The sequence below is a fragment of the Oncorhynchus nerka genome, linkage group LG25 (assembly GCF_034236695.1).
Source record: "Oncorhynchus nerka isolate Pitt River linkage group LG25, Oner_Uvic_2.0, whole genome shotgun sequence".
Classification (NCBI taxonomy): domain Eukaryota; kingdom Metazoa; phylum Chordata; class Actinopteri; order Salmoniformes; family Salmonidae; genus Oncorhynchus; species Oncorhynchus nerka.
In genome coordinates, this window is record NC_088420.1 from 40,899,455 (window position 1) to 40,918,768 (window position 19,314).

The 19,314-nt window shown below is 41.8% G+C and overlaps 1 protein-coding gene across 1 annotated transcript in view; it reads right to left on the reverse strand.

Moving 5' to 3' along the window:
- Nucleotides 1–4,544: 4,544 nt before the first annotated feature.
- Nucleotides 4,545–19,314, reverse strand: part of LOC115109517 (CD44 antigen-like) — a 41,223-nt gene continuing 26,453 nt past the window's right edge. Inside the window, exons 2-8 of the mRNA XM_029634479.2 lie at nucleotides 17,920–18,085; nucleotides 15,719–15,858; nucleotides 14,497–14,577; nucleotides 11,718–12,170; nucleotides 9,003–9,092; nucleotides 8,236–8,314; nucleotides 4,545–8,130 (exon numbers count right to left, since the gene is read on the reverse strand). Of these exons, the coding sequence (XP_029490339.1) occupies nucleotides 7,917–8,130; nucleotides 8,236–8,314; nucleotides 9,003–9,092; nucleotides 11,718–12,170; nucleotides 14,497–14,577; nucleotides 15,719–15,858; nucleotides 17,920–18,085 (1,223 nt within the window). The 3' untranslated portion in view covers nucleotides 4,545–7,916. The remainder of the gene's footprint in view (nucleotides 8,131–8,235; nucleotides 8,315–9,002; nucleotides 9,093–11,717; nucleotides 12,171–14,496; nucleotides 14,578–15,718; nucleotides 15,859–17,919; nucleotides 18,086–19,314) is intronic.

The window sequence follows — 19,314 nt, forward strand, 5'->3', positions numbered from 1 at the left end:
ACCTTTATTTAACCAGGTAGGCTAGTTGAGAACAAGTTCTCATTTGCAACTGTGACCTGGCCAGGATAAAGCATAGCAGTGTGAACAGACAACACAGAGTTACACAATAGTTACACAGAGTAAACAATTAACAAGTCAATAACACAGTAGAAAAAAAAGAGAGTCTATATTACATTGTGTGCACAAGGCATGAGGAGGTAGGCGAATAATTACAATTCTGCAGATTAACACTGGAGTGATAAATGATCAGATGGTCATGTACAGGTAGAGATATTGGTGTGCAAAAGAGCAGAAAAGTAAAAAACTATAAACAGTATTGGGATGAGGTAGGTAAAATTGGGTGGGCTATTTACCGATAGACTATGTACAGCTGCAGCGATCGGTTAGCTGCTCAGATAGCAGATGTTTGAAGTTGGTGAGGGAGATAAAAGTCTCCAACTTCAAAGATTTTTGCAATTCGATCCAGTCACAGGCAGCAGAGAACTGGAACGAAAGGCGGGCTACGGGTGGGTGTTGCCATCGTGACCAGTGAACTGAGATAAGGCGGAGCTTTACCTAGCATGGACTTGTAGATGACCTGGAGCCAGTGGGTCTGGCGACGAATATGTAGCGAGGGCCAGCCGACTAGAGCATACATGTCGCGGTGGTGGGTGGTATAAGGTGCTTTAGTAACAAAACGGATGGCACTGTGATAAACTGCATCCAGTTTGCTGAGTAGAGTGTTGGAAGCAATTTTGTAGATGACATCGCCGAAGTCAAGGATCGGTAGGATAGTCAGTTTTACTAGGGTAAGTTTGGCGGCGTGAGTGAAGGAGGCTTTGTTGCGGAATAGAAAGCCGACTCTAGATTTGATTTTAGATTGGAGATGTTTGATATGAGTCTGGAAGGAGAGTTTACAATCTAGCCAGACACCTAGGGACTTATAGATGTCCACATATTCTAGGTCGGAGCCATCCAGGGTGGTGATGCTAGTCGGGCGTGCGGGTGCAGGCAGCGAACGGTTGAAAAGCATGCATTTGGTTTTACTAGCGCTTAAGAGCAGTTGGAGGCCATGGAAGGAGTGTTGTATGGCATTGAAGCTCGTTTGGAGGTTAGATAGCACAGTGTCCAAGGACGGGCCGGAAGTATACAGAATGGTGTCGTCTGCGTAGAGGTGGATCAGGGAATCGCCCGCAGCAAGAGCAACATCATTGATATATGCAGAGAAAAGAGTCGGCCCGAGATTTGAACCCTGTGGCACCCCCATAGAGACTGCCAGAGGACCGGACATCATGCCCTCCGATTTGACACACTGAACTCTGTCTGCAAAGTAGTTGGTGAACCAGGCAAGGCAGTCATCAGAAAAACCGAGGCTACTGAGTCTGCCGATAAGAATATGGTGATTGACAGAGTCGAAAGCTTTGGCAAGGTCGATGAAGACAGCTGCACAGTACTGTCTTTTATCGATAGCGGATGTGATATCGTTTAGTACTTTGAGCGAGGCTGAGGTGCACCCGTGACCGGCTCGGAAACCAGATTGCACAGCGGAGAAGGTACGGTGGCATTCGAGATGGTCAGTGACTTGTTTGTTGACTTGGCTTTCGAAGACCTTAGATAGGCAGGGCAGGATGGATATAGGTCTGTAACAGTTTGGGTCCAGGGTGTCTCCCCCTTTGAAGAGGGGGATGACTGCGGCAGCTTTCCAATCCTTGGGGATCTCAGATGATATGAAAGAGAGGTTGAACAGGCTGGTAATAGGGGTTGTGACAATGGCGGCGGATAGTTTCAGAAATAGAGGGTCCAGATTGTCAAGCCCAGCTGATTTGTCCAGGTTTTGCAGCTCTTTCAGAACAGATGAGTAATGTAGGGTATGTAAACATTATATGAAGTGGCAAGTGATACATTTATTACATCAATTCTTCCAATATTAAAGTGGCTGGAGTTGAGTCAGTATGTTGGCAATGATGGCTGTTTTTCAGTCTCTCAGTCTTTCAGTCTCTCGGTCCCTGCCCTCACCACCTGCGGGCGGCCCGTCAGGAAGTCAAGGACCCAGTTGCACAGGGTAGAGTCGAGACCCAGGGTCTCGAGCTTGATGACGAGGTTGGAGGGTACTATGGTGTTAAATACTGAGCTGTAGTCGGTGAACAGCATTGTCACATAGGTACTCCTCTTGTCCAGACTGGTTAGGACAGTGTGCGGTGTGATTGTGATTGCATCATCTGTGGACCTATTGGGGCAGTAAGCACATTGGAGTGGGCCTAGGGTGTCAGGTTGGATGGAGGTGATATGGTCCTTGACTAGTCTCTCAAGACACTTGATGATGACGGAAATGAGTGCTAGGGGGCAATAGACATTTAGCTCAGTTACCTTAGCTTTCTTGTGAACAGGAACAATGGTGACCCTCTTGAAGCATGTGGGGACAGCAGACTGGGGTAAGGATTGATTGAATATGTCCGTAAACACACAAGCCAGCTGGTCTGCGCATGCTCTGAGGACGCGGCTGGGGATGTCATCTGGGCCTGCAGCCTTGCGAGGGTTGACACCTTTAAATGTTTTGCTCACGTCGGCTGCAGTGAAGGAGAGCACACAGGTTTTGGTAGCGGGCCATGTCAGTGCCAAAGAACCTTCAAGCGAGCAAAGAAGTTGTTTAGTCTCTCTGGGAGTAAGACATCCTGTTCCACGACGGGGGTGGTTTTCCTTTTATAGTTCGTGATTGACTGTAGACCCTGCAACATACCTCTCGTGTCTGAGCCGTTGAATTGTGACTCTACTTTGTCTCTGTACTGACGCTTAGCTTGTTTGATTGCCTTGCGGAGGGAATAGCTACACTCTTTGTATTCGGTCATGTTTCTGGTCACCTTGCCCAGATTAAAAGCAGTGGTTTGCGCTTTCAGTTTTGCGCGAATGCTGCCATCAATCCACGGTTTCTGGTTTGGGAATGTTTTTAATAGATGCTCTGGGTACGACATCGCCGATGCACTTGCTAATAAACCCGCTCACCGAATCATCATCGCTCATCATCGTTGTTGTTCGCCGCAATGTGGAACATATCCCAGTCCATGTGATCGAAGCAATCTTGAAGCGTGGAATCAGATTGGTCGGACCAGCGTTGAACAGACCTGAGCGAGGGAGCTTCCGGTTTTAGTTTATGTCTATAGGCTGGAAGCAACCAAATGGAGTCATTTGTCAGCTTTTCCGATAGGAGGGCAGGGGAGGGCCTTATATGCGTCGCGGAATTTGGAATTACAATGATCTAGGGTTTTGCCAGCCCTGGTTGCGCAATCGATATGCTGATACAATTTAGGGAGCCTTGTTTTCAGATTAGCCTTGTTAAAATCCCCAGCTACAATGAATGCAGCCTCAGGATATGTGGTTTTCAGTTTACATAGAGTTAAATTAAGTTCGTTCAGGGCCATCGATGTGTCTACTTGGGAGGGGGGATATATGCGCCTGTGATTATAATCAAAGAGATTTCTCTAGGTAGATAATGCTGTAGGCATTTGATTGTGAGGAATTCTAAGTCAGGTGAACAGAAGGACTTGAGTTCCTGTATGTTGTTATGATCACACCACCTCTCGTTAATCATAAGGCATACACCCCCGCCCTTCTTCTTACTAGAAAGATGCTTGTTTCTGTCGGCGCGATGCGTGAAGAAACCAGCTGCCTCTTCCGACTCCGATAGCATGTCTCGAGTGAGCCATGTTTCCGTGAAACAAAGAACGTTACAGTCTCCGATGTCTCTCTGGAAGGCTACCCTTGCACGGATTTCGTCTACCTTGTTGTCAAGAGACTGGACATTGGCGAGTAGTATGCTCGGGAGCAGTGCGCGATGTTTCCGTCTACGGAGTCTGACCAGAAGACCGCTCCGTCTGCCCCTTCTACAGCATCGTTGTTTTGGATCGACGGCTGGGATCCGATCCATTGTCCTGGGTGGTGGCCAAAACAGAGGATCTGCATCGGGAAAGTCGTATTCCTGGTCATAATGTTGGTGTGTTGACGTTGCTCTTATATCCAATAGTTCCTCCCGACTGTATGTAATAAATCCTAAGATTACCTGGGGTAACAATGTAAGTTGTTAAATAACACAAAAGACAATACACTGGACTATGTGCAAACTGGAGACCTCATATTCTGAGGCTGCATTTCATCTTTAATCCCTTTGAAGATTTAATTTTAAATTGTGCAAGGGTTGTGTAGACTTTCACAATTTTTTGTGTTGTATTGTCACCAAGAATACTTAGCCTACCTATTTTAGAATATTGGATGGCTTATCTTAAGTGTAGCCATATGAGACTGGTTTAGCCTTTCACGATTAAATCACAAACTCACAGACACATACAAGAACATGCCCATTCCAGCTTTCAAAATGGCTGTCTTCGTCTTGTTGTCTCTCTATCTTGCCTGGGTTAAACATACTCTTACATCATGACATGGATGTCATGGCAACCATACTTCCTCCTGCTCCCGAGCAGCGCTCCAGGCCTTTTCTCTCCATTCCCTCTCTATTTCTTTCTCTCCCCCTCTCCCTCTCTCACCCTTTTTCACTGAATGAACATCACAATCAATAATTTCCTCTATACACATTTATTTCATCCATGACTTTACAAATCTTTATCATTAACAAAGTTTTGTTAATTCATCATTATACACTCCTACACTAAATGATTTGCACATTTTTCTCAAAGTGAATCGCATGAAAGCAACAAAATAAAACAACAAAAATGGAGGCAAAAAGCCCTCAAAAATCTTGGGACACAAAGAGTGATTCAAATCGGTTGCCTATTACTGAAAAGGCATGACAAATGTACTGTCACAATACCCACACAAAACCACACATAGAAGGGATTTGCCTACGAAAGAAAAATTCAGCATGAAGATGAATATGTAATCACTCAGATGTGTGGAGCAATGGGCACTTTGGGAACTGGATCAGTATGGAGACACATGCATTCATTACCCTCCATCCCACATACAATCATACAAGTTATTTTTACTAATTGTGCATTTATGTTATTATTTTTCTATTTTTCTATTATTTCTAATATTTCTTCACTGCTTTGTTGGGAAGGGCCCGTAAGTAATAATTTCACTGTTCATATACACTTGTGGTTTACAAATCATGTGACGAATAACATTTCATTTGATTTGATCCCTCCATCTGGTGCACATAAAAGGGAAAGCCACAGAAACAAGATGGCCTCCGCTCCTTTGTTACAAAGGAACCCAGAGCATTACAATCCAGAGCTGTTCTTGGAGTTCTACTGTACTGCCATTTCTGTAATATCTGTGTGTCCTGGTCATTTGTAATAGTTTAGTCAGTGAGGGAGGCAGTCACTCCTCAGGGTTGTAGATTGGTTGTTATGTTGGCAATTGTTATTGGATGCCTGAGCAATCCACAGACCTTTGATGGAGCAGGTGTTCAAAGTCAAATAAAAAATCTACCTTAATTCCATTCATACATTTCTACTGCTCCTGTAGCCAGACTAAACGTTTTTTTCATTTTACAAAAAAAAAAACAGAAAGGGAGTTAGAAAGAATCACTACTACTTTACGTGCCTAGAATCACTCCTGTGGTGGGTAGTCTATATCAGCTGATCATCGCTAATGTACTCTCTTAGAAGTAAAGGTGCCTGGAAGAACCATTGGGGTTGCCACACCAGCGGAACCTTTCCAGTTGAAAGGGGTCTTCAAGGAACTCTTGTGTTAAAGGTTCAAGCCAGAACCTTTTTATGATGGGGGGGGGGGGTTCAATTATGAACCTTTTGAATAATATATTGTGGAAGTGGCAACCTATCAGATTGGAGGCATGGCTTATTGGAAGCGTGGCTTTCAGATAGATATTTTGGGCCACCATTTAGCATACATGTAATTCCTGTTAATCATGTTAATAAGTTTGTACACTGCAAATGTTTATGCATATTACATATTGTAATATAATATTATAAGAGGTTGGAAGCTTGTGCATGTGACGAGGACAAGCGCAGCAACGCACTGGCAGAGGTGGCAGAGGACTTTTTTTCAAGATTAACGAGTTCATGAGAAATGATCTACTTTTATACGAAATTCATTGCATTTAAAGTTACAAGTGAGAAAAATAAACTCGTTTTTAAAAACACCACCAACCAAAAGGACACATTTTTCATAGGAGGGCAAAAGGGCAGGTGTTCCAGCACTCCTAGGGCTCTATCTGTTAGGTGCCATTGGATGATATTCATCACAGTTTAATGCATTACTACACAATGCTAGGTCATTGTAGACTGCACGCTTCTGTCAATATAGTATGAAATGAATTATATGGTACAATTCATGTGAACCCCAACATCCAAATGTTCTATACAATCATGTGTGCTATCCAACATGACTTAATCATGTATACAGACCATGTTAATTGACATCATAATAAAGGTATTTAAAATGCACAGTCTTGAATACTGTACATGAAGTTGATTCATACAATAGCCACTCTACTGTAAATGCTCTATCACAACTGAACACCTCCTTAAATTCTGCATTTGATTAAATAACTCAAATATGGCAGCTTTTCTTTAATCATTAAAGGGCATGTGCCAAAACGATGATTGACCACTATTTCTAAGCCATTTGGAAAACACGCATACATTATTTACAGAAGCAAAAAATAATAATAATATCCAAACTGCACAAATTTAAATAGTAATATTGTGTTTTCTTGTAAAAACAAAATAAAACCGCAATCCACAGGAAACAAGTGAAATATACACAAGGTTAATATCAAAAGAAACGACATCAGTGGGCTACAACATCTCACAATTATCCATCATCAGAAACAATATGAATCCTATGAACATCGAGCCAAATTATCCACCCATGTCTGTTTAGTTTTCACATTTCTGTGAGTGTGTGTGTCTATTTTCCAACCCAATGCCTCAAAAGCTTTGAGTGACACAGTATCAACAATGTCCTTCAAACCTGAATCCCCTATTGAACTTGGAGGGCATCCAAGCTCCCCCATCCCCCACCTTTAAAACTCACACCCATATCCCTCTGACTTTATGAACCCACTTTATCTCGCCCCACAAACACACACACACACACACACACACACACACACACACACACACACACACACACACACACACACACACACACACACACACACACACACACACACACACACACACACACACACACCTTCAACATCTCCACTTAGAGCAAAACATACATCAGGCTTTAGATCAGGGTTGTCATTGTCAACCTCCAGTTATCCAGGGTCTGCAGGGTTCAACATTTCAACCTGGCACTCAAATGTTTTATTAATGTTACCTGTTGGCTAGAGAAGCCAGTATGATTTTCTCAGATTTAGATTAGACCCTGATTGAAAGGCAGGGGTGAAAATCAACAGGTGTGCATCTCTGTGTCTTTCTAGAAGCCTGGGTTGACACCCCTGCTGTTGAAAATAATCCCATTCTAACCACCGTGATATAGGAAGCTATAAAGCATAATTTTGCTCCTCTTGGTTTTAAGGGACTATCTAGCTCATCTGACAGACAGGGAAAGGGTCGGTCCAGATGTTGTACCTTAGTAAAAAGTAGGTGGGGCAAACCAGCCATACTCACCAGAATAAAACAACAAACAGAATCAATACAGCATTACCCACCACTTCCATTTAAAAGCACCAACCCCAACCCCAGCTGGTATGTTCAGCATGTCCGTCTGGTTAGTACCAGGCCAAAGTGTCCGTCTCCATCCCACCCAGCCTCTCTCTAGTCCTGCCCCAGTGTCATGACCCCCATAGCTATTATTCTCTCTCTCTCTCTCTCTCTCTCTCTCTCTCTCTCTCTCTCTCTCTCTCTCTCTCTCTCTCTCTCTCTCTCTCACTCACTCACTCACTCACTCACTCACTCACTCACTCACTCACTCACACACACACTCTCTGTCTCCCTGTCTCCTCTACTCTCTCACGCTAGCTGTTCTTTCTCTGGAGACTCCTCCAGTGTGATGGCGGTGAACTCCTCCTTGTTTCCGTTTTCCTGGATCTTCTCTTTATTCATCAGGGTCACCATCTCCTGCTCTCTCTCCTGGGCGCGGGAGCTAGCCACTGACGCCGCCGCACCGTTACCCTCATTCCCATCCTTGTTGCTGATCATCAGGGTCTGCTGCTGACCGCACCAGCTAACAGACAGAAAGAGGGAACAGTGTACACATTAGGTTGCTGTTACCAGCTAACAGAGAGAGAGATTTTTCGACCAGAATTCGGACTGGTGAAGTGAGACCTACCTCTTATACTTGACCACAACAAAACACGTTAGGAGAATAGCAACCAGTGCCACAAGCACTCCCACAATGATCAGCCAATCTGCATAGAGGAACATAATGATAAAAGTTGAATGATGTGTAGCAAATGTCTCTTAATTTGTACCCTTATACAATGTGATTTGAAAAGCGCTATATAAATGTCATTATTTTCTCCATTATTAATCCATTAAACCATTTAATCCATTAAAATGACATTAACATTATTACATGGATCACTAATATCATGTACAATAATAGTATTATTACTACTAGTAGAGCAGGAATTGGTAACTTTGATAGAGGGAGGGTTACAAAAGATCTGACCTCATCATGAGGGGCCGCAGTTGTGCCGCTGCCGCCAATCCCCCATTACTCATTTTACCATGGGTGGAGAGGAAAGTGAGCTGTTTTTAAGATGATATCAGAGTGAGAATAACTAACAAAATCAATGGAGGCCCCCCAGGCGGTAATCCGACCTTGATAACTACAAGTTTAGATTGCTGGCCCCTAAACTAATGTTAGCTGACATGGGCTAATTAAGTGACTATCAGTGACTGACATAACAAGAGGAAAACTGTTGATGCACAACGCACGTTTCGAAATTGCACCTTGTGTGGTCTACTAATCAAACTCGCAACAGGAAGTTGAGACCCCGACGGAGTAAAACAATATGAGGGCCTTCGAAAGGTGGGCAGTGCGCCGCATGCCCATCCATGTAGTAGCGTTATTAGGGGTAGTGGGCCACTCACTGGGTGTGCTACTGATCTCCTGCCCAGCTGGAGTAGGGTCTGCTCCCATACCTGGATTCATCTTCCCATTAGGAATGGGCTGCGTGGAGGCTTTATGGGGATCACAGGGAGAGACAGTGTTAAACAAACATCTCTAACGCCTCACACATGGTTTACACATACAGTAGATGCCAACTTGTGGAATCATGTGATGAATATAATCATTTGATGACCAGGAATCATTTGCTACTACAAGGCTGATGTATTAGCTGTGGAGTGCACAGAACATACTAAGGAATGCAGAACTGTTCCTTTGGGGCAGAGTTGGAACCTGAGAGTGAAGGCCAACATTTCATTGAAAAGTGATTTGTCTATGTAACCCAGAAGTAAAATCTTGAGTAATTTGGTCACCTGTGTGAATCTGTTCATGGAATATTATAACATGATTTATGAATTATTGATGAGTAAGTGACATTGTGCCAAGTGTAATAAAGAGAGAAATGTAATAAACTGCCCATAACTTTAACCAGTCACAGATCAGGTTGTGATTTTTGATCTGAAATTATCTCTCATAGGGTAAATCAATGTCACCTTATTCCTCACACAGGGCTCTGGTGGAAAGGTAGTGCATGATTTGGTTGAATGGGCAGCTATTCCCCATAGAAATAGGCCTATGTCCTCTACCGGATCAACCTACATGTCCACCCTTCCTACTGTCTTCCTCTCTACCACTTAGAAACTGTCTCAAAATACAGAAAAAAATGCAATAATAAGAATCCAACCATAATGTGATACATAATGAAAGCTAGTGAGGCAGCAGATGTTATTTTATAACCCAACCTCGATTTCACTATTCAGGATGAATATATAGCTCAGTGGTGCACGGCAGTACCATAAATAGTTTACATTAAACCATTTATGCATTTATGCAGAGAGAGGTCACATAAAGCATTGAGAATTTGAGACAGTGCAGACAAAGAGTTGAGGAAGAGTCATTCTGTGGCACTGTCAGTAGTTTAGCAGTGCTCCTCTCTTTCCCCCTCTCCCTTATCTGGTCACAACAGGGGGAGCCTTCTTCAAACCAACTCCTCAGAGGACACGCACAGAAAAGCAAACTTTCAAGTCTCTATGGAATATGTTTTCATGAATCTGAGTGTAATCAAAACACAGCTCTACCGTTTTGATTTTAGCTTCTTATTTCAGCAACCAGAGCTGACTATGTAAATACAAATGATTCCTTGCACTTGAACATTTTTCTATAAAGTGGGTTATAGCTTTTATAACTATTGTCATTTGTCTTATATAACACTAAATGCCCAAACATAGTGAGCTACAAACAACAGTGGATATTGAAGTGAGAGTTCTGAGTTTTAATCCACAATCCTTTTCACACCCCAACACCAGGGGGCGAGCTTAGTTCTCTAACTTTCCAGAGTCAGACCAAACTTGTGTGTGGGTGGTCGGCTATCTGTTCTAAGAATCCTTCTCTAAGTTCTCAGAGGCAGCACTTCCAAGAAAATGTTAGGGATAGTTCTAAATGTCAAAAAGTCATTCAGTTTCAACAGGTAAATATAGTGTTAGTTCTGCTCTTCACTTTTTTAATATCAACTTTTAACATCTCAGCTGAGAAGACTGTATTAGAGATTGCATGATAATACATCTTGACAGAAGTTTTGAGGAGAATGACGAACATGCAGATGTGCAGTATATTTAGAGATTCATATGATTAAATGAATCACCTTCAAAGCACTAAATGTTTGAGTCGCCTTGGAAACAGTAGGGAAGTACAGTACGGACAGAGAAGAGAAGTGATATTATAGTGATGTGTTTTAGTGATTCTGGCTAGACCAGTTCTTACATGGCGTTGATAAATAACACAACTGTTCCGTCCAGTAGAACTGAAGATATTTAGTTGATACATCTGTAAAAGTCTTGTACAACTTTTAGGATATATATTTTTTCTTATATAGATTAATGTCATAGTATTAAAGGTTTCATCGTGGAGATTTGTCTGATTTGGTGTTTTTTTGTTGGAATAAAAGTCAGCAAAATATATTTATATTAGGCTAAATGTGCTATTTGAAATTGTCTTAGAGTGTGTCTTTAGTTTAGGCTTCCTATCCACAGCCCACTTTTCTCTCTCTTGGGTGTCACCAGGTATCTAAAGAAGAACATCTTACTGTATATAAATATTTAAGTTTTAATGTCACGTGCACAAGTACAGTGAAATACCTTTCTTGCTAGCTCTAAACCCAACAATGCAGTAACCAATATCAATGTAGCACTAAAAATAGCATAAGGTATTCACACAAACTCACTGCTCTCTCACAGGTGATAACACTGACTGGACAAAGGTTGCTGGTTCAACATTTTGCCAGAAGCAATGCATTAATGTACCTAAGGACATTCTACCCTTTGAAAATTCTGCACTTGAGTATTGAAACTGATTATTTTTAGGCTCAGGGGAAGCTTTGTGGTGGTGAGCTGTCATCCTGTCACAGCAATCCTATGACAAACATCCTATGACAAACATCCTATGACAAACATGTTTTATAAATGTTATGTTTTACTGTTCTGACATGAGATTATTTACTTGAGATGTATTTGTATTTTAAAGGGTGCTATTTTATTGAAATAAATTGTAATCATTTTCTTCAAGATACCAAACTGAACGACGAAGCAAAAAACAGCATTCTGTATGTAATATTATGTATGTTACAAACAGTCATTCCTTACCTCCTACCTCCACCTCCTTCTCCTGTAAATCCTCCTCTCTGGCCCGGCCCTGTGGTTCTCCTGGCTCTTTAACAGATGGTTCCATAGAAGAGGCCCCCTCCTCATCTGTGCCAGAAGGCAACATTCCAGACACAGTGGTTTCTTCCATCTCAGTGACCACCACCCCAGGGTGCTCAGTGGGGCTGGCTTTCTGGGTCCCATTCCCCTCAACCGTCATTCCTATGCCAAGGCTTTCGGTGGCTGCCCCCTCTGAAGCATAACCCTCAGCCCATGCTGTTGACTTTACTTGGCTGGCCTCAGTGGGTGCAGGCTGGTCTGTGTTCAATGTTTCCATTACCTCAGTGGTGCTCTCTGCTCCCTTTTCTCCAGGGGCGGAGGTGGTGTCCTGGGTGTCAGGCTCGGAGTTGATGGTGGTCTCCGGCTGGGCTCCATCCTCAGGGCCTGTGGCCTCATCTTTGTGAAAAACAGACCAAAGATATTCAGTACCAGTCAAACGCTTGGACACACCGACTCATTCAAGGGTTTTACTTCATTTGTACTATTTTCTACATTGCAGAATAATAGTGAAGACATCAAAACTATGAAATAACACATATGGAATCATGTACTAACCAAAAAAGTGTTAAACAAATCAAAAGATATTTCATATTTTAGATTCTTCAAAGTAGCCACATTTTGCCTTGATGACAGCTTTGCACACTCTTGGCATTCTCTCAGACATCCTAGTTGTGAATATCTGAGGAAATCAGTTCTGCCAAAATTCCAGAGGAAGATAGTGTAGGCCCTGTCCAGGGGTAATACATGTACATCAAGCTGCCATATGCTACAGAATCAGGACACAGGTTCCTGCCCGAATGGGCCATTCTGGCTTAGATAATGCTTACTTGTCCAAGGCTTACTTACTACTAGATAGTGAGCAAAAAGACTAATTCAACTCCATTTTCAACTAATCAGATGTTGATGTTGCCAATTAATTTAATGATTACTTCATTGGCAAAGTGGGCAAACTTAGGTGGAAAATGCCCTACAACAAAAGCATTGTAAGTTTGAATTTAGTAAAGTTAGTGTGGGAGAGGAGGAAAAAGTATTGTTATCGATCTGTAATGACAAACCTCCTGGCATTGACAACTTAGATGGAAAGCTACTGAGGATGGTACCTGACTCTATAGCCACTCTTATCTGTCATATATTTTATCTGAGCCTAGAGGAAAGTCTTTGTCCTCAGACCTGGAGGGAAGCCAAAGTCATTCCGCAACTAAAGAGTGGTAAAGCGGCCTTTACTGGTTCTAACTGCAGACCTATCGGCTTGCTGACAGCTCTTAGCAAACTGTTAAAAGTACAATGCTATTTCTCTGTAAACAAATTAACAGCAGACATTCAGCATGCTTAGAGAGAAGGGCACTCAACATGTACTGCACTGACACAAATTACTAATGATTGGTTGAAAGAAATTGATGATAAGAAGATTGTGGGAGTTGTACAGTTAGATTGCAGTGCATACTTTGATATTATTGATCATAACCTGTTGTTGAGAAAATGTATGTGTTATGGCTTTTCAACCTCTGCCATATCGTGAATTCAGAGCTATCTATCTAATAGAACTCAGAGGGTTTTCTTTAATGGAAGCGTCTCTAATGTCAAACATGTCAAGTGTTGTGTACCACAGGGCAGTTCTCTAGGCTCTCTACTCTTTTCTATTTTTACCAATGAACTGCCACTGGCAATAAACAATGCATGTGTGTCCATGTATGCTGATGATTCAACCATGTACACATCAGCAACCACAGCTAATGCAACCACATCCAATGAAGTCACTGAAAACCTTTACAAAGAGTTGCAGTTTGTTATGGAATGGGTGGCCAAAATAAACTGGTCTTGAACATCTCTAAAACTAAGAGCATTATATTTGGTACAAATCATTCCCTAAGTTCTATACCTCAGCTGAATCTGATAATGAATGGTGTGGCTGTTGAACAAGTTGAGCAGACTAAATGACTTGGTGTTACCTTAGATTGTAAACTGTCATGGTCAAAACATTTAGGTTCAATGGTTGTAAAGATGGGGAGAGGTATGTCTGTACTAAAGAGATGCTGCGCTTTTTTGACACCACCCTCGACAAAGTCCTGCAGGCTCTAGTTTTATCTCATCTGTTTTATTGTCCAGTCATATGGTCAAGTGCTGCAAAGAAAGACCTAGTTAAGCTGCAGCTGGCCCTGAACAGAGCGACACGTCGAGCTCTTCATTGTAATCAGAGGGCTAATATTAATACTATGCATGCCAGGTGCTCTTGGCTAAGAGTTGAGGAAAGACTGACTGCGTCACTTCTTGTTTTTATAAGAAAGATCACTGTGTTTGGAAATTCCAAATGGTTTGCATAGTCAACTTATACACAGCCCTGATACACACACTTACCCCACCAGCCACTTACCCCAGGTCCAGAACACATTCAAGGAAACCTACAGTATTATACAGACGTGAACAGCAAACCTGGTTTCAAAAAAACAAGTAAAGCAACAGCTCATGGCACAATGCCTCTCCCCCATGTGATCTACTTGTTGTGTTTATGTACAGTATGTGTAACTGATATACGCGCATACACACTACATGTTCAATTGTAATGTCTTTTCATTATTTCGTTACGTGTCGGACAGTAGCTGTCGCTAATGGGGATCCTAATAAATCAAAGTGTAGCTGCGGAATGGCATACTGTATGAAATACAGAGGAGACGGAAATGGTTATGATTTTGATGATGTGACTGGTGAAAAAGACAGGACTGACCTGCAGCATCTGTCACCTGAACACTCTCTGGTCCTGTTGAATCAGGGTTGATGGCCGCATCACAGTTCTTGTCAGCCAACTCTGTCAAAAACAGAAGTTTGGATCAGGGATGAGGAACAAAGCACAAATGTGTAATTATCTTCAGCACATGTTATAGTCCAAGTTCTAAGAATGGCGAGGATGGGAAGAGTCATTAAGATTTATGTGTGTTTTAAGGGATCATTGTGCCAAAACTAGGCCCGGTTTTCGGAAGACACATACATTTCCCAAATCACCACATAGGGAGAACTTTCACTAAGTGCATTGTTGGAGCATGTGTCGATACTGGTAGGATCGGGAGAAAGGCAGTGCTAATCTTGGATGAGCTTTCTCCATTCAAATCTTAGCATAACATTGGAATTATTCCACAATACTGACGACGGATCAGCTCCTAGAGAAATATTATCACCTATATGGCTGCTAATATTGGTGCTTTTTCTAATGCTTACCTTTAATAATGCACTAAATCACAGATTTGGGACATCATTGCTCACATTTGTTTTTCCACATCATGAAACATATACTGAACAATTACAGACAATAGCCTACAATTATCAAAATAGAACTCGGTTGAACATGAAATAGATTTTAACATGAGTTAAATATGTAGGCCAATGTGCTATGTATCCAATAATGTATATATCTTTTTTGATTGCAGTCATCTCGGTTTTAATTTGAAGCATATTTTTATCCTTTATTTGTTTGTAACAATTGCAAAGAACATTGGCATCTTTATATTTGTAGGCCGAGTCAACGTCGTTCTGAAGTTATCAGCATTCACCGAGACAGATAAACATCTCAATTCTATGTTTCGCGGAGATCTTCTGTGTATAAATCACTCAAATAACGGAGGACAAAACAGAACAAAAATTCTGATAAAACTCCAGTTCCTCGCAATATAATGACAACTCTCAATAAAGATTGTTTAAAAAGAAGACCAGCTTTATACGACAATAAAACGAAGGGCAAAAAAGCATTTAATAGCGCACTGTTCTATAAGTGGTCTGAGGCAGTTGGTAATTAATGAGTGTTTTCAAGTTCAACTTAAGTAACAATAGTTTTGAGAAACAGCTCTGAGAATGAATGATGCTCCTACAAAGGTTCTAACAATTATCTTAGCATTAACATACTTTTGGGAAACCAGGTCCTGGTCAATATGAGCTATGAAAAAAGAAAAACTCACCTGATGCATTGAAACAGAAGGCATCAAAGGGTTTTTCCGGAGAGACTTGATGGAAGAAGACCCCAGTCGTGTTGTTGGCACAGTTAACATGAGCCTTTTGTCTGAGGATGGTGGTGCTTCCGTTGCTGATCCAACCATATCTAGAATCAAATGGCAAATAGCATTTAAGATCCAATTGCAATAGTATGTTAGCCATTAGCTTGTAGCTTACACCACAGAATTATCAGCAATACTCAAGATGTATGTCAAATATAGGTAAAAAAGTATGTAGTTAAAGTAGAGGTGAAGCAAGATAACACAATAAATCAATACTGCTAGCAGTGTTTAAGTTGAGATAAGGAACACCATACAAGGCTCCGTAATCATACAATTTATTGACCATTACCGTTTTCCCTGCAAAACCCCCCCGAAACCGAAAGGTCCATGTTGGTCTATGCTGGTCAGTGCTAGTCTGACTAGCATGATCTAGCTGGTGATGCTGGTGACCAGCTCATGCTGGTATGCTGGTGATGCTGGTGATGCTGGTCCATGCTGGTCAAGCATGGTCTAGTTGGTCAAGCTTGTCTGACAAGCATGGTAAAACCACGCCCAAGCATGGTAAAACCACGTCCCATCATTATCAAATTTCCCAGCATCCTCTATTGCAGTTAGATTTTTAGATTTTTTAAAATTCTATATCTGTGTTTTTGCATGTACATTGATTGATTCATCCATTGTATGCTACACACATAAAAATTACATATTTGTTTCTAAACAAATCCAATCTGTTAGTTTGATTGATTGCACCGTTCCTGAAATGGTTGTCCAGTTTAGATGTTTGTCCAGTCTCAATTAGTCATCATCCTAACCCTGGCATTCATACTGAACACTTTCAATTGTTGGATATCCCCACTCTGTCTGGATACTAATAGGAATTAAACATCACTTTGTAAGCCAGCAAAATGTGACTTGCAGCAGGCCTTTTGATATATAATATATTGTCTTAAATAATTAGGCACTTTGGTGTTGGTTTTTCTGGTGACCAGCTAGTACTGGTTATCAGCATATAAACTTCACCAGCATAAGTTGTACAGTTGCCATGGCACTCTATTGGCAGCCTAGGCAGAGAGCCCCTGTATATTTTGTAAATATGGAAATATTTAAGTTTTTTTTATTAATCAATTTACTTTCTTTTTGTTTTTGAATACCACATTAGTATACATTTAGTCTGGATAAACAAACAAAACATCCTTCCCAAGATTTAATTGCGAACCAGATTTTGAAAGTTGGCAAGTAAATAATGCTAGCTACAAGCTGGTTTGATTTCAGTACATTGGCCTACATTGGGATGTTTCTACGGTCTCGATCCAAGAGTGGGACTACAATACAGTGACAAGTAGGCAGTGAGGAATTCATTGCTCAAGAGTATTTCTCCGAAATTATGTGTTGACTGAATCCTGCATGTGGAGCTAAAATACAAACTGCATCTCATTCTACAAGTGTCCTACCACTACAGAGAAGACAGACGTGGAGACTCTTTGAGCTACCTGCCTGCCCCTGGACGACCTGATCTAACTGCTCAGCTCCTCCTGTTGACCACCTGCACCTCCCTCTGCTCAAACCTTGTGCTATTGACTGTCTCTCCATCTGTTGGAGGCGTGAAGTAACGTACTGAGAACTTAGTAGTCCAGATCTTCTGCATACTCACATCCGTCATATTTTAATGATTTTAATGATGTTTGTTTTGTTTTTAAAGTGTTTTGAGATACTTGTATGTACCGTGTACTGCAATTCAGCTTTAAGCTGCTAAGTATGGCCGAAATGTTTTTTAAAAATCACAACGAAAACTGATTACCAGCAAAACCAGCACTAGTTACCATCATATGCTGGTCTAGGCTTTTTTTGAGCAGGGGTGTTTTTGATTTAGAGAACGTCATTCAATCAGTGATAAGCCTACCACATTTTTTTAAACACTTACAAAAAGGATTCACAAGTATTTTCCAATGGCCATACTAGTATACCACAAACACATGTGCGATACATACGTAGCTTGATTCTAAGTGGTATGCTAGTGTGAATATTGGAACAGGACCAATAGTCTCAGGGAAACATCTAGCTGATCTCTTTCCTTTGAATCAGCTGTTGTTTACCCTTTGATAAGGCACATCCTGGGGTTCCTAAGCGGAGGCTCAGTTGTCATGAAGACAGGTGTGTGACCTCACCTGCAGGTCTCTAGGCCATGGGCATGAGCCTCGATGACCTGTTCCCTGCTGGCAATGGTGATTCCCAGGCTCTCACACAGCTTCTTGGCCAGGTCCAAGGTCAATGAGTAGCGATCGGGTCCTTCCACGTGGAACACTCCGGCATGGCTGCAGCTACGAGATTTCACTGTAGCCGAGGGAAGGCGGAGAAGGTGGGAGAGAGGTTAGTTTTGAGGAAATTCGCCTGTGAGACACTGTGACTGCATGGCGGCCATTTTGTTAATATGAATTTGAAAACTATCATATGTCGACTTCATCAAAAGACTGAAAGAGCACAAGGTGGAAGAAAGGTTAATTTTCAATATGTCTGAAAATAACTAGGCATTGCTCTTGTCAGGTTAGGTGGTCAGTTTCACACCCCTAACTAGGCACAAGACCAACTGGTGACAAACAAAACAGATGGGTCAAACAAATTAATTTCCCACTGGCATTTGCAATAAAGTTGGTATTCACAATCAAGTTTCCATCACAATTTTCCCTTTGCTCTTGGCAGGTCAGGTGGTCAGTTTCACACAACGTACTAGACACACGATCAACTGGTGACAAATAAAATAGATGGGTGAAACAAATTCATTTCCCAGTGGTATTTGCAATAAAGTTAGAATTGTAATCACAATTTTGGGTTAACAAATGTATAACAGACATGAGAAACACACCACAGGGCACACAAATCAAATCAAATTGTATTGGTCACATACACGTATTTGCAGATGTTATTGCGGGTGTAGCAAAATGCTTGTGTTTCTAGCTCCAACAGTGCAGAAATATCTAATAAGTAATATCTGGTTGAATCAATGTTGTTTCCACATCATTTCAATTAAATTATGTTGAACCAACGTGGAATAGACTTTGAATGTTGAGCTCCAGTTTCAACTGTTCTGCCTTACTATTATTCAACCATGCTGGTCATTTATGAACATTTGAACATCTTGGCCACGTTCTGTTATAATCTCCACCCGGCACAGCCAGAAGAGGACTGGCCACCCCACATATGCTCTCTCTAATTCTCTCTTTCTTTCTCTCTCTCGGAGGACCTGAGCCCTAGGACCGTGCCCCAGGACTACCTGACATGATGACTCCTTGCTGTCCCCAGTCCACCTGACTGTGCTGCTGCTCCAGTTTCAACTGTTCTGCCTTATTATTATTCGACCATGCTGGTCATTTATGAACATTTGAACATCTTGGTCATGTTCTGTTATAATCTCTACCCGGCACAGCCAGAAGAGGACTGGCCACCCCACATAGCCTGGTTCCTCTCTAGGTTTCTTCCTAGGTTTTGGCCTTTCTAGGGAGTTTTTCCTAGCCACCGTGCTTTTACACCTGCATTGTTTGCTGTTTGGGGTTTTAGGCTGGGTT